General features: G+C 54.6%; 6 protein-coding genes across 6 annotated transcripts; 3 read left to right on the top strand and 3 right to left on the bottom strand.

Annotated features, from left to right (window-relative positions):
* Nucleotides 1-55: 55 nt before the first annotated feature.
* On the bottom strand, nucleotides 56-440 carry J4E78_008592 (uncharacterized protein; the record flags this gene model as incomplete). The annotated part of the gene is made up of 2 exons (XM_049369192.1): nucleotides 56-133; nucleotides 186-440. 2 exons carry the CDS (start codon nucleotides 438-440, stop codon nucleotides 56-58), a joined length of 333 nt encoding a protein of 110 aa, XP_049219259.1.
* Nucleotides 441-1,583: 1,143 nt separating this feature from the next.
* J4E78_008591 (uncharacterized protein) lies at nucleotides 1,584-1,973 on the top strand (the record flags this gene model as incomplete). The annotated part of the gene is made up of 1 exon (XM_049369191.1): nucleotides 1,584-1,973. One exon carries the CDS (start codon nucleotides 1,584-1,586, stop codon nucleotides 1,971-1,973), a length of 390 nt encoding a protein of 129 aa, XP_049219258.1.
* Nucleotides 1,974-2,283: 310 nt separating this feature from the next.
* Nucleotides 2,284-3,965, bottom strand: J4E78_008590 (uncharacterized protein; the record flags this gene model as incomplete). The annotated part of the gene is made up of 5 exons (XM_049369190.1): nucleotides 2,284-2,346; nucleotides 2,412-2,631; nucleotides 2,682-3,289; nucleotides 3,338-3,862; nucleotides 3,912-3,965. The coding sequence occupies 5 exons, from the start codon at nucleotides 3,963-3,965 to the stop codon at nucleotides 2,284-2,286; spliced, it is 1,470 nt and encodes a 489-aa protein (XP_049219257.1).
* A 3,061-nt stretch (nucleotides 3,966-7,026) lies between these two features.
* J4E78_008589 (uncharacterized protein) lies at nucleotides 7,027-8,504 on the bottom strand (the record flags this gene model as incomplete). The annotated part of the gene is made up of 2 exons (XM_049369189.1): nucleotides 7,027-8,341; nucleotides 8,389-8,504. 2 exons carry the CDS (start codon nucleotides 8,502-8,504, stop codon nucleotides 7,027-7,029), a joined length of 1,431 nt encoding a protein of 476 aa, XP_049219256.1.
* A 721-nt stretch (nucleotides 8,505-9,225) lies between these two features.
* J4E78_008588 (uncharacterized protein) lies at nucleotides 9,226-10,901 on the top strand (the record flags this gene model as incomplete). Its single annotated transcript, XM_049369188.1, has 3 exons — nucleotides 9,226-9,506; nucleotides 9,554-10,665; nucleotides 10,711-10,901. 3 exons carry the CDS (start codon nucleotides 9,226-9,228, stop codon nucleotides 10,899-10,901), a joined length of 1,584 nt encoding a protein of 527 aa, XP_049219255.1.
* Nucleotides 10,902-11,266: 365 nt separating this feature from the next.
* Nucleotides 11,267-13,126, top strand: J4E78_008587 (uncharacterized protein; the record flags this gene model as incomplete). The annotated part of the gene is made up of 1 exon (XM_049369187.1): nucleotides 11,267-13,126. One exon carries the CDS (start codon nucleotides 11,267-11,269, stop codon nucleotides 13,124-13,126), a length of 1,860 nt encoding a protein of 619 aa, XP_049219254.1.
* Between the last annotated feature and the right edge of the window lie 264 nt (nucleotides 13,127-13,390).

Genomic DNA, 13,390 nt, shown 5'->3' with positions numbered 1-13,390 from the left:
GGGCCCTCCCTCCATTATCCCTCCCAACCAGTCCAAGCTCGCCAATGCAGACAGCCTACATCATGGCGCAAGGAGGGCACCGCTTCTTGCCGCACCTCTTCTTGTTCTCCTTGTGCTGGGTCCGCTTCATCGACTAGATAAGCGTTAGCAGATACCACATCAAGCCCATTCAAAGTATAACTCACAGCGACCTTCATGTCCTCGAGGAGATTAGCCTCCCAAGCCTCGTCTGTCTCCACAATGACTGTGGTAGCGTCAGTGCTGTCCTCGGCGACAGCGGTGGTAGCGGCGGTAGCGGTGGGGGTTGCCTCGGAAGGCGTGTCGGCCACGGTGACCATGAGGATGGGCATCCCGCTGGGAGGCAGAATGACGGAGGTGGACCAGGCAGTGACCTCGGGCCAGGTAGGCTCGTCGGCCACGGTGACCTGGGGGATGGGCATCCCGCTGGGAGGCAGGATGACGGAGGTATATGTAAAACCTGCCGGGGTGGTCTGAGAAGGAACCAAGCATGTTAGTCCATACTCCATAAAACAGTTCTGAGATGTAATGCTTACGTCGGTGGTGAGAGCAGGCATTTTGCTTCGATTTTTGACTTTGAGATACTTTGTTGTAGAAGTCTTGGGATGAAGATGGAATATTGTAAGTAGTTGGGAGGGATGAGGAGGTTTATATAGAGATATTTTCATGTTCTGCTGTGGTAGCGCACGGAATCATGTTGGTGGTTTGTGTGGGCACGAATTGCAAAACCCTCTTCGCTACCCTTGAAGTGTGGTCTCACCCAACCACTTAGATCTATTGCACCCACAATGCATATCAAAGCTTTGAAAATTGGAAGCGTGTAAAGAGAGGTACACCCTAGCTGTCCAATAGCGTATCTGATATCTCATGCCAGGCTGGAGGCGACAATGGTTCACCTACCCTCCATGTGAACCCACATCTCTACCTCTGGAGAATACAACCCGCGCGACCATCGCAACCACGCCGCCCATTAATACCCGTGAAGCATACCGTGGTTGCGTAAAGCGACTGGAAGTTTTCCGATGATATCGTTTGCCAGCTACCCAGTGATGTGCGCGATATATGAAGCCAGCTTGGTAGCGACCGTAGTTCCCAACACCTCGCAAAGAGCGCGCATCTCCACAACCCAAGACCTCGATCGATCCAACTATGGAAATCACATCCCCGATAATTACCAGCGAAGCATACCCCATGATTACGCATCACGCACAAAGCGCTCACCACACCCGTCCGCAACACCCTCACTCTGACTGGCTCCTATAGCCACCGCACAACCCTGCCCCATACGGTACCATCCTATCATCGCCCCTTCCCTCCCCACCCACTCATCCCCACGCTCCCCAAAATCCTCCAAACCGCGCACCCTCGCCGCTTCCAAACTGGAGAAAGTAGCTTAGCGCCACCCACACAACTTCCCATCTATATCATCTCACCTTCCATTTCCCTCCTCCATCTCTCCTTCACCTCACTTCACACAACGCAAGCCCAGACACGAACTGCAAGCTACCTTCCCCAAATCAACTAAACGCGACTACCCAACCCAAACACACAAAACAACCACAAAAATGCACACCCCAACCGTCCTCCTCATCGCGGCCGCAGCCAGCGCCGCCGTCGCCGCACCCGTCACCAGCATCAAGCCTACCGACTCAACCAACACCGCCAACACCGTCACCGTCGCACCTGCCTCAGCCGGCATGGTCGACACAGAAGGCCACTGCATGCACCCACCGCGTGCCGCCTTCGCCGCTCTTGATGCCGCCATGGCCGCTGGAGATGCAGCTACTGCTGCCGCCGCCGCTGCTGAAATCGCCTCTGTTGTCGCTGCCGCCCAAACTGCCACTGCCCAGGCCGCTGCCCAGGCGGACGAAGAAGAGACCCAAGAGCAGTACAACAAGAAGCTTGTCAAGATGGACAAGGCTCGTGAGCACGGTGTTGTCTGCACTGTTTTGTAGAGTATATCTTACATGTAAGTACTTCACATGCACGCTCCCGGGATAATCCAAGCTAACACGATGGCAGTCTAGCGCATCTACATTCCTTCATGGTGACTTACAAGCAGGACGGTGATTTACATTCGAGGCTGGGACAATAGTGAGGGATACATGGCATGGCATGGCGTTAGGCGCACCGTAGTGACGTTAATCGCGATCACGGATACGAACAACGAACACCGCGCTCTTAGAGGCCTTTTCATGATGTCAATCTGATTCAACATTACAAACAGTCTACACTATCATGCCGTTGTGAAACCTTATGTCTCTACTAACGCCCCTGCTTATACGTGATCTCACAACGATGCGCTTTCGGCGCAATGAGGAAGAAGTTCTGTGGAACACCAGATATTAGCACACATGTCACACACACATTCCACAAACGCATGAATAACTCACCTCAAACTCCATACTCTCAGGCGTCGTGCTGGGCGCCAAACGAATGCCACGGCACTCGCGGAAGAAAAACGCAGTCGCATATCTTAGTTCCATGCGGGCAAGATGAATACCGATACACGAGCGCGCGCCAGCGCCGAAGGGATGGAAAGCGAGTTTCGCCTCAGGCGATTGCGCTTCAGGCACCATTTCCTTGTCGGCGATCCAGCGTTGTGGGTTAAAACTAGTCGGGGTAAGCTTGAATTGCGACAGAAGTGCAAAGGCACGACTTACGTCAGAGGGTCACTCCAGATCTTGGGGTCGCGATGCAAAGTATACGCTTGCGTGTCGACCGTGACGCCTTGTGGGATGTAATGACCAGCGAACTTGGTACCGCCTTGAGGTACCACTCTCGGCAGACTACTTGGCGCCGCACCGTAGAGTCGGAGCGTCTCTTCGATAACCGCGTTGAGCAGCGGAAGTTTGATGAGATCGTTTTCGGTAAAGTCATGCGCCAGCGCCGCGGTTTCTGCCTCGAGCGCCGCTTGCAGCTCCGGTCGTTGGAGCACCGCCCATGTGAGGTACGTCAGGGTCACGCCTGTCGTATCGGTACCTGCAATGATGACGTTCATGGCTTCGATTCTGACGTCCATGTCGTCGATGTGGCCCTCGCCTTCCTTCTCGCAGTCCTCGATGACCTTTGCGAAGATGTTGTTTTCGCCGGTGCGCGATCGTGCTGTTTCGACGGCTTTGCCTGCGCCGGCGAGGATGAACTCGTTTGCGTTGAACATCTCTTGGATCGCGGGGACTGGGACGAAGCGCAGGAGGCGGAGGAATGGCATCTCGACCATGATGCCGGCTCCCATTGTCAGCTTCTTCAGCACGCGCATGAATTGGTTTTGCTGCGATATGTCAGCTCTGATGTGGTATTCGTAGTCGCATCTTCATACCTCTCCCGATTCCAGCATGTTGAATGAGTCGCCGAATGCGAGGTGAGCGCTAACGTCCGAGGCAAGAAGCATCCACCAGTTGTACACGTCGGCTGTCGCTTGCGTGGCATCCGCCTTGATCTTTGTAACAGCCATGAGCGCCTTGTCCCTGACGACAGACTCCCAATGCTCAACAAGGTATGTCCTGCTGAAAGATCTAGACAACAGCTTCCTCCGCGGCCCATGCTCACGTGGGTCAAGCATGGTGAACACACCGGCCTTGGGGAAGTTCGCAAGGCGGAGGTACCATTCGCTCTTCATGTACTTGGTGCCAATCTTGTGAATCTCTTTAAAGGCATCCAAGTCGGCAACGGCAACCTCATTAGGCGATAGTCGTACAATGGGTCCATATTGCTCGTGGAGGGAGTCGATGTAGAAGATGCGCTGCCCTGTTACGACTGCGCGCTTCAAGCGATAATGCGTGAATCGAGTATACCAAGGGCCTGGCAAGTGCTTTGTCCGACAGGTAAGACCAACGTAGAGGAACTGTGGTCGTTAGTGCTAGGTTGCGGAAGTGACATCCTCGCTGCACTACCTTTGCTACCAGCAGGCCGATTGCCAACAAGAATGCGTAGGCGAACGAAGCCATGTTGCGATGTAGTTGCTCGAACCAGAGACGATAAAGCTGATGTAGTTGCAGTACGAGCAGTTGAAGCTCAGGAGTGCTATCAGTCGATTGAGGACTCGGTGCAGATATGCTGTCGGCACGGTACTTAAACCAGTGGTACGGATCTACTCAGATGAAAATGACCTGCGTGCGCAAGAGACGTACTCTTATCCATCTTCATTTCTTCTTTCGCTAGACCAAACAGGATCAGCGAGCATCGTGTACCGGCATTGCTTTTGCGTACACCGGTCTACGGTCAACTGGGGACCCGACAAAGATAGCTAACGGTCCCTGTAGGCCTCCGACCATCTTCGCGCAACTCTGTTGTGGCATTGCATGGGGGCACGCGAGCGGCTGTCAGAGCGAAGCAGGCGAATGACAGACGCAGGGCGCTCTTCCGCATCAAGATCTCCAGATGAAACCTTGCCGAATCGAGTATAACGTAGATTGACCGCGCCGAAACATGCATGGTGCTCGCTGGTAAAGGGAGGGTATACCGGCTCGGGCCCAGGGCGCTCTTCTGAGGCGGAGGACATTCTGGCGATGGCTCCGTTAGACAGCCGCACTGCCTTCACGCGAACGTCCGTTGCTGTCTCGATTCGTTCAAGGTCGGGTTCGGTTGTTATTGATGTGCTTGATGTGGGCAAAGTCGCTCCCCGCGGAAGCCGAAGCCAGCAAAGGTAGTACCAATCCGATAGTTCATAGGATTCGCAGAATGCGTCTGGCCTGCTACCCAATCTTCGCAATGCGGGGATACTGTAGATAATCAATGTGGAGGCTAGATAGAGGTTAGCAGAAGCGCTAGAGGCACATCACCGCCATGATCGCCGTTGGCTTACCGCAACCTTCGAGTCAACGTCAACCCCACCTCATACCGAACTTCACAAAAAGCCATACCCTTGTACCCCGCCAGCTCGTATCCAGGATAGCGTTGTTGAAGCGAGTATCTCCGGGCGCTGCGTAGTCCGAACAAGAGGCGCGTGCCGATGAGATCCACGCGAACGCAGCCGGGAATCAAGGGAACCGTGGCCGGGTTGGGTGTTGCGGTGCGGCTTGCTTCTGTGGCTTCGTTGGGATGATCGGGTACTGAAGACGCGGAAGGTGGTCGGAACTTCGAAGGCGCGAACGCAAAGCTGTTGACTCAATCGCGACGAGAGCCCTGGACAACAGCATGATGTTCGCATCTTGCCAATACAAAGCACCGCAAAGACGTTCATGGTACCTCTTACTGAATGCCCCTCCAGGAGCGGGCGACTTCGTGCTGGGAAGATGCCTCGTATCCGGCTGAGCTTCTGCACACTTCACTAGGCGTACCGGCTTCTCAGCAGACAGGCAAACACCAGGTACGATGGCGTCGCTGAAAGGTCTGGCCGCGAACAAAGTCAGCTCAGGCCGTCATTGTGACAGGTCGTTGATTACATATGGCGGCGCATGCTGGCTGTCGCGATGCGTTGCGTTGACACCGCGCAGTCGGCCAGCCATGCGCGCAATCCCGATTGCTGTGGCTGAACGCATGAGTCCTGCGACCGAGGACTTCCGGACCGCAACTGTTGCTGCAAATGGGTTACCGGGTATCGACATGCGGATGTGACAGCGGACGGGCCGATGGAAAATGCTGAATGTGAGATGGACGAAGGTGGTTGAATTCGGGGAGCACATGTATCACCACGGAAGGAGGTCGTGACGTCAACCGTTACCTGTCGCCGGAGCGGGTGTTGCCCGTCGCTGTGCAGCTGGGTATAGCTTGAATGATGCTAAGCATTACTTGGGGTATATCATACTACCGTTGACATATCATCTTGCTGCAGGTGTGTGTCACGTATCGTGGTGCGCGACTGCCCAGGTGGCTCCTGCAGGTGCTTGCTACGGTAGCCGTGAAGGCTGTCTCTACAGCGCTGCACGCGGCCGGATCGTCAATACATGTTCCGCTCCCAGTCAATGGAAATGCCACAAATTGCCATAAAACGGTGTCGATCCCTGTTCATCGCCTCAAACCCGCATCTGCGGATGGCACTCCAAGTTATATGCAGTTACGTGCTCACCCAAACGAGAAGGGTATTAGAAATTAGTGTTGATGTAACGAAGCCGGAATTTGGCTCACATGCGCCGGGAGAACGAGCAGTCTATCAGTCCCTCGCGCTTTTCAACTATTTCTTTACTCGTTACCACGACCCCACCAAAGAATACAGCAATGCAGCATCCATCTTCCCGCCAAATTTCAGATCCCATCATTACCCTACCCTTCCATCACCATCCCCTCGCGGAGAAGATGCCCATGCCACCTCCAGCAACTCTTACACGTCAACTGCAGACACGGCTGCTCATACGTAATCTTATTCTGCCATGCTCCCTTCCTTTGTCTTTTCGGTCCGCCGTAATGGAAGCGGAATAGCTTTATTTTGCAAGATGTAGGCCTATTTTCTACGTCTTTGGGTTTACGTGGCTTCGCTTCGCGGATCTTGTTGGACGGAGAAGGAGGTAGTGATAGGCATCGTAACTTGAGGGTCAGCTTTCGTGGTATGTTCTTTGTTTTGTGTAGCGGGGTTGAAGGATGGTAGGCGTTCCATATATGTGCCGGTATTCTAATCCTCAGTCGCGCTTTGTCTGGAAGGCTGTAATCTTCGACGAGTCTGTTGGGCTGGTACTCATTCCATATGCGCTTTGGTATCCTAATCTTTAGGCCCATCATGTCTGTGATCAGGTCGATCATTGCGATCCTTTCGCTAGGACGTCGGTTGGCTAGGCGCATTCGCACTGTTGTCGAACTTGCTGTTTCCTCCATTTTCGTGATGCGACAGCAAATGAGTTGCCAGCTACGAAGTTTGTTAGTGTACTTGTTGGTGTCTGATAGCTCGGACGTGTGCGGCAAGCGAGACGTTGATAAAAGCATGGCTGCCGGAACAAAGGTGTTTCGGATTGTTGAGATGAATGCCATTGTCTTGACCATGATCAGATGTCTTTCTCTAATGATAAACCACGTAAATGCTCATGATGCGATGCTGAATGCTAGATGATAGTATGAAAGTCGCGTGAGAACAATCGTCTACTCGTAACACTGGTCCCAAAGGCCACCAGCCCTCGCAAAGCTCTGGCTCTCTACGAATTTACTCAACGTACACCTTCCAAACTTGTCGCCGCCGCAAAACTCTAATGGGTGCACGCGGTCGTTCACAATGACACGGACCGACTCTTCCTTCGCATGTCTGCACTGCAGCTTCTCAACGTAGAGACGGGCGGCGAAAGGTACACTCCACGCTGCTGAATAGCCATGCGTCTTCTTTGTGTCCTCAATGGTGGTGTTGGAGAGCGGCTTCGTCTTGTTGTAAAGCCCGAGCGCAGCCAAAACACCGCTGATGTCGTTGTCGTGGCTGAAGTCGGCGTACACCTTGCGGTCGAGCGGAAACGTCTTGGGGTCGGAGTCGAGCGTGCGGTTCGTGTTGGTGCTGTCCTCGACAGGCTTGTTAGTCAGACGCGCCAACAGCTCGTTGACGTAGCCGACGCCCTGCGTGGGACCGAGAGGGTTGCCGACGCTGTATCCGTAGTACTTGCCCAGCGTCTGGAAGTAGTCATACTCGCGCCATTCCTTCACTTTGAAGATCTTGCAGAAGTCGGACAGCTTTGCAGACGGGTGTGCTAGTGTGTCGAATGGACACATATCCATCAGATAGACGATGGACGTTGCGCTGAGGTTCGTTCCAAGAGCTGAGTTGATGCGTTCTTGGATGGGTGGGACGAACTTGTCGGCCCAGACCTGCTGCGCCCTGAGCCCGAGACCGTGATGTGGACCGCCTTCGAAGGCGGGACAGACGTCGTGGGAGAGGGTGTTGTTCCACGTCGGCCCTTCCGGGATCACCACGTCGATGTTTCGCGGCTCCTCTTTCAGGGACTGCGCAACGCCCATGAGCCACTTCTCCGCAGATTCTACCACGCGATGCTGGCCCCCTGACCTCACGAAAGGTACGTTCCCGTCGATCAGCTTCTGGTATCGCTGGTAGAAGTGCGCCCCCGAGTTGACCATCTCCTGCCTTCCAGCATCTGTCAACTCATCCGCACCCAGGGTATAGTCATAATCTTTAAGAAACTCGAACTCCTTCGAGTAGGATGTAGTCGTGTTCTGTATTTCGGCTAGGAGGATGTGGTAGGCGATGGATTTTCCCAGAGTTGGGTCGCGACCGCCGTGGCGGGAGAGGACGTTCGCAAAGGTGACTTCACAGCCCTTGGGAGGAGCTACGTCGATGTCTGAGGGGACCGAATACCAAAGCGAGTACTGCCCCCAGAAGTGCGATTTCTTGGGACTACATCGGTAGCCTTCGTCGATGGTGTCGCACGACTTCTTGGGACGAGAGAAAGTGAAGAGACTGGCGGTTGTCAGCTTTGCGTGCTCCAGCATATTGGTGCTTCGTACCCATGGACACAATACAGGACTACGCATGCGCCAACCACAAGAAGGACCCGACGTCCAAAGCCCTTCGGTCGCTGTTCGCGTCGAGATCTGTTTGAAAGCGGCTCCTTCTCGCTCATTGGGAGCGGAGCGTAGTCTTGCGAGCGATTGTTGCGCATCCTGTTCCACGCCTGCGTCATCTAATGAATGGGTTGGGGACGATATACAATGCGAGTGGCATTGACGCGCTGCGTACTTCGGCACTAGGTGTTGTTGATGGGAATCGAGTCGTCCAAGTGACGTATGCGTGTATGACCATCATGGTGTTCGGCAGAAGCCGTGACCGCCAAGCCGACGCCCGGGCCCCATCCTCAAACTCCGCCAGCACTCTTCGATGCCTTTCACACGCTGTCATCTGACCTCGTCACATATCTCCAAGCCCATCTCCAAGAACACGCTCTTGACGCGCAATCTCCGGCTAGATACGGTCGCGTCCGCTTGCCGACACCAGTTAGGCCTGTGTGCAATTGCGCGATGTAACGCCGTTCCGTCAGCGCGAGATAGTCGTCGCTATGGCGCCTGATTGGCTTCTACCCCATGTTTTGGCCCCTGTGGACACCACCACCGGGCCTCTTATCTGTGGATGAACCACAAGTAAGCATTGACAAGCTTCCACCGACTTGGTCGCCATGCCTGTTCGGTGCAGCCGACGTCAATGGCCGCATGGCTAAGAGCACGGCTTCGCGCATCCTTCCGGATCGCATCTTCACGTCCATGTGTTTATAGAGACTGTCTGCTCCATCATCTTCTTCGGTCATTGGGATCACGTCGCGCGGACCTGTAGTGCCTGCATACGCCATCATGAAACCCGTTGAACGGCACACGCTGGACGATGAAGCCCAGTTGCAGGCACTTGGACACAAGGGCGAGTTGAAGCGCAACTTCAGTCTATTGTCTATGCTTGGACTCGCTTTCGCCATCTTGAACTCATGGACCGCGCTTTCGTCGTCAATCGGACTGGCTTTGCCATCTGGTGGCTCCACGAGTGTCATCTGGGGACTTGTGACTGCTGGCATCTGTAACCTGTGTCTGGCCGCATCGCTAGCCGAGTTCCTGTCAGCATATCCTACTGCTGGCGGACAGTAAGTATCTTCAGTCAGCTTTCGCATCGTCAACTCACGCATCGCAGATACCATTGGGTCGCCGTCATTACCCCGCGGAAATGGGTTCCCCTCGCCTCTTTCATCACCGGCTGGATCAACGTATCCGGATGGCTCGCCTTGACTACCTCCGGAGGCCTCCTCGCGTCCCAACTCATATCTGGTCTCATCGCATTGTTCCATCCGGAGTTCACGCTGCACGCATGGCAGGTCTGGCTGATTTACGTCGCTTGGACTCTCATCGCCTTCGTCATCAATGCGTTCATGAACAACCTCCTCCCCTACGTCAATCGTGGCGCTTTCATCTGGTCCATTGGCGGTTTCGCGATCGTCTGCATCACAGCCCTGGCATGCTCATCTCCTAACTACGCTTCCGCCGAGTTCGTCTTCACCGAGTTTATCAATGAGACGGGCTGGCCCGACGGCGTCGCCTGGCTCTTGGGCTTGCTCCAGGGCGGTTTCGGACTCACCGGCTACGATGCTGTCGCGCATATGATTGAAGAGATTCCAAATGCGTCAGTCGAGGGCCCAAAGATCATGATCTACTGCGTCTGTATCGGGACTGTCACCGGCTTCATCTTCCTCATGGTCCTGTTATTCGTGTCCGGCGGCGACGCGGAAGCCATCATCTCTGCAGCTCCTGGCCCACTGCTACAAATCTTGTACAATGCTACAAGCAGCAAGGCTGGAGCCGCATGCCTCTTGATGTTCCCATTGATCTGCATCCTCTTCGCGGAGATTGCCATCATGACTACCTCTAGCCGCATGACATATGCATTCGCTCGAGATGGCGGCCTTCCATTCTCCAGGGTCTTCGCCAAGGTACACCCGCGACTCGGTCAGCCCCTCAATGCTCTGATCCTGGCTGCGACCCTAACCATCCTGTTTGGATTGATCTTGATCGGGTCCAGTAGCGCTTTCAACGCTCTCATCTCGTCCTCAGTCGTCGCCTTGGGCGTCAGCTACGCCATTCCCGTCGCAATCAACGTCTGCCGCGGCAGAAAGATGCTTGGACCTAGGGCCTTCGTTCTGCCTGGACCCTTGGGCTGGATCGCCAACTTGATCGGTATCGCATACACCATCATCACCACCGTTCTGTTCCTCTTCCCGCCTGAGCTTCCTGTCTCAGCGTCCAGCATGAGTAAGTTTCAGTATGAGTGTGCTTGGGTATCACTAACAGCGCTAGACTACTGCGTCGTTGCTTTCGGCATTATACTGTTCATCAGTACCTTTCAATGGTTCATCGACGGGCGCAAGAACTTTACTGGACCGCGGGCGGATGTCGATCTCGAGATCCTGGAAGCTATGCAGAGCAACGAGCCAAACGGTGCTTCGCTCCAGCATTCTAAAGTCCCTGGTGACGATATCACCAAATAGCCCAAGTCGTCGCATATAGCAATGTTGCATGTCTCTATACCCTTACGCAATGTCTTTCTCTCGCGCATGACAAACCTCGACAGGCTCGTCGTCCTTGGCACGCAATCAGTGAAAGTATGGACTGACCCCCCTACAATAGTATGAACACAACGTTATGTGCAAGTGCTGAAACGCCACATTCACTACCTAGGTAATCTTGGCATTGTGATTGATGACGCTAAAGCTCCCGCGCCCAATGCACCATATCTCGACCTCTTGTTCACAACACTGTTCCACTCTCACCACCTTTTCCGACACGCTACCCACGACGGTCAACTTTCGTTCCACACACAGCTCCACGAGAAGGTTACTTGTCGAGAGCAAACATGTTTAATCCCATCCGCAAGCTCTTGCGTTTCTGGAGCGCCGCCGACACGAGCGCCACCACATCGTCCAACGACGCATCAACCAAGGATGTAGCGACTGAGAGCACAGCGTACCGCGCCGCCTGCAATCATGCCGCACCTCCTGCACGATACGGGAGCGGCGAGTTCAACACCACACCGTCTCCGCCGCCCAATGCTGCGCTATCAGCATACCTCTTTTCACAGGTGAAGAACACCAACACGTCTACATCACGAATGAGCAACATCCCACCACCGCCATTTCCCATGTTTAGCGCGCCGACTGGCAACTCGACCGACAACGCTTCTACCACGTCGGACGACATCGATATGCCAGATGCAAGGCCGATGTCACCTCTGACACCTCCGACAACACCTTCCCGTGATAGTGATGATGTACGACCTTCGGTTGAAACACCAGCCCAAGAAGACGTTCACGGCGCAACCGCCCAAGACAATGACACTAGCGAGCCGCGCAACGACACTGCACCACCTCCATCTCCGGAACGTGACAATCCTCATTCCCAGCCACCGCGCCAACAAGACCGCCAACAGACGACACCCCCATCAGAGCCCTTGCCAAACTGGCTAGACGAAATCATCATCGAAGAAGACATCCCCGAGAACGCCCTCCCAGTCGGCTACATGGGCACCTTCCGCGGAAGCCGGCACTTCATCCCCGAGTACCCCGGCATGAAACGCTGCAGCAACCAAGTCACGCACCTCCTCCTCTGCGGCCACTGGATCGCCAGCACCGAACCCTGCGGCGCCAACTGCAAAAAACAAGACCATACCCACAAACAGTTCAAATGCCCAACCTGCAACGACATCGTCCGCAACATCCTCACAGGATCTTTCCAGCCCGCGGATTCGATGAGGCTGAGGGAGTTCAGGAAGCAGAAAGATGTCAAGTTTCTGGCTTGCTGTGTCGAGCAGGTTGTGAGGGCTGCACCGGAACTCAAGAATGGGGTTACGGAGGCTGTGGCTGGGTTTCTCTGCAAGGATTCTGGAAGGGAGTGTGAGGGGGCTGAGAATCCTGATCCGGGGGGTCATGATACTATTGAGGAGATTGTAAGAGATATGCAGGAGCGGTATGAGCGTAGGCAGCGTGAGAGGAGGATGAGGGAGAGAGAGGAGGAGGGGAATATGCATGAGAAGAGTGCTAGGGACGAGGATGCGGCGGATGAGAATGGCGATGCGGAAACGAGTACGAAGGGGGATACACCGGGGGATAATAAGCATGGGCGAAATGACGCATCCCCGGGTAACGACGAGAACCACGATACCGCACCCCGTACCAACAAGAAGCGCAAGACGCACCTAGAAACTCACCGCGAACCCATCACGCCCTCTACCCGCGGCACAAAGCGTCGCTCGCCATTCTCTCCTTCTCCCTCCCCCTCTACCCCCACTTCATCTTCAACTTCCTCCTCCTCCTCCCCCACCGCCTCACCCTTCGCCTACCTCCCCAACTCTAAACCCCCCTCCTCACCATATCCATCACCGCCCCCGAAGAAGAGGGTCTTCGAGAAGCCCGATCCCGCGTTCGGCGAGGCCAGCTTCGTTATCGCGCCGCCTCATGTTGTGGGGCCGCTTATGCGGAAAAGACATGCTGATGTTTATGTTGAGGGGGATATTGAGAGGGAGAGTAAGCGGAGGAGAAGTCAGGAGAATGAAGGGGAGGGTGAGAGGGGGAGGGAGGGGATTAGGGGAGATAGGAGTGGGAGGGGGAAGGGGAGTGGGAGCGGGAGTGGTGGTATTACTTGGAAGGAGTTCGAGGCTTTTAGGAGGGCGTGGGATGGGAGGGAGGAGGAGGATGAGGAGGGGGAGTGTGAGTTGTAGGGGATTGGGTCAGATATGTGGAGGTACTGGACTTTGAGAGGTGTCGATGATGGTTATCATTGATGATTCTGCGAGGGTTCAGCTGGTTGAAGACAGAAATTTTCCTTACATGCGAGCTATAACCTTCCTAGGATTCATTTTCTTTGACATGTGAACAGATTGCTATTTCTTTGGCGAATGTCAGAAAACATTTAGCAGTGAGATGATGTTTTCCTATAGAAGTTCACCGAGTTGACGATATGTCAGGCTGGGGATAACACCGTC

This window comes from Alternaria triticimaculans, assembly GCF_023758025.1.
Source record: "Alternaria triticimaculans strain BMP 0046 chromosome Unknown scaffold_15, whole genome shotgun sequence".
Lineage (NCBI taxonomy): Eukaryota > Fungi > Ascomycota > Dothideomycetes > Pleosporales > Pleosporaceae > Alternaria > Alternaria triticimaculans.
Note: the sequence above shows the minus strand (reverse complement) of the source record. Positions and strands in the feature narration are given on the sequence as shown.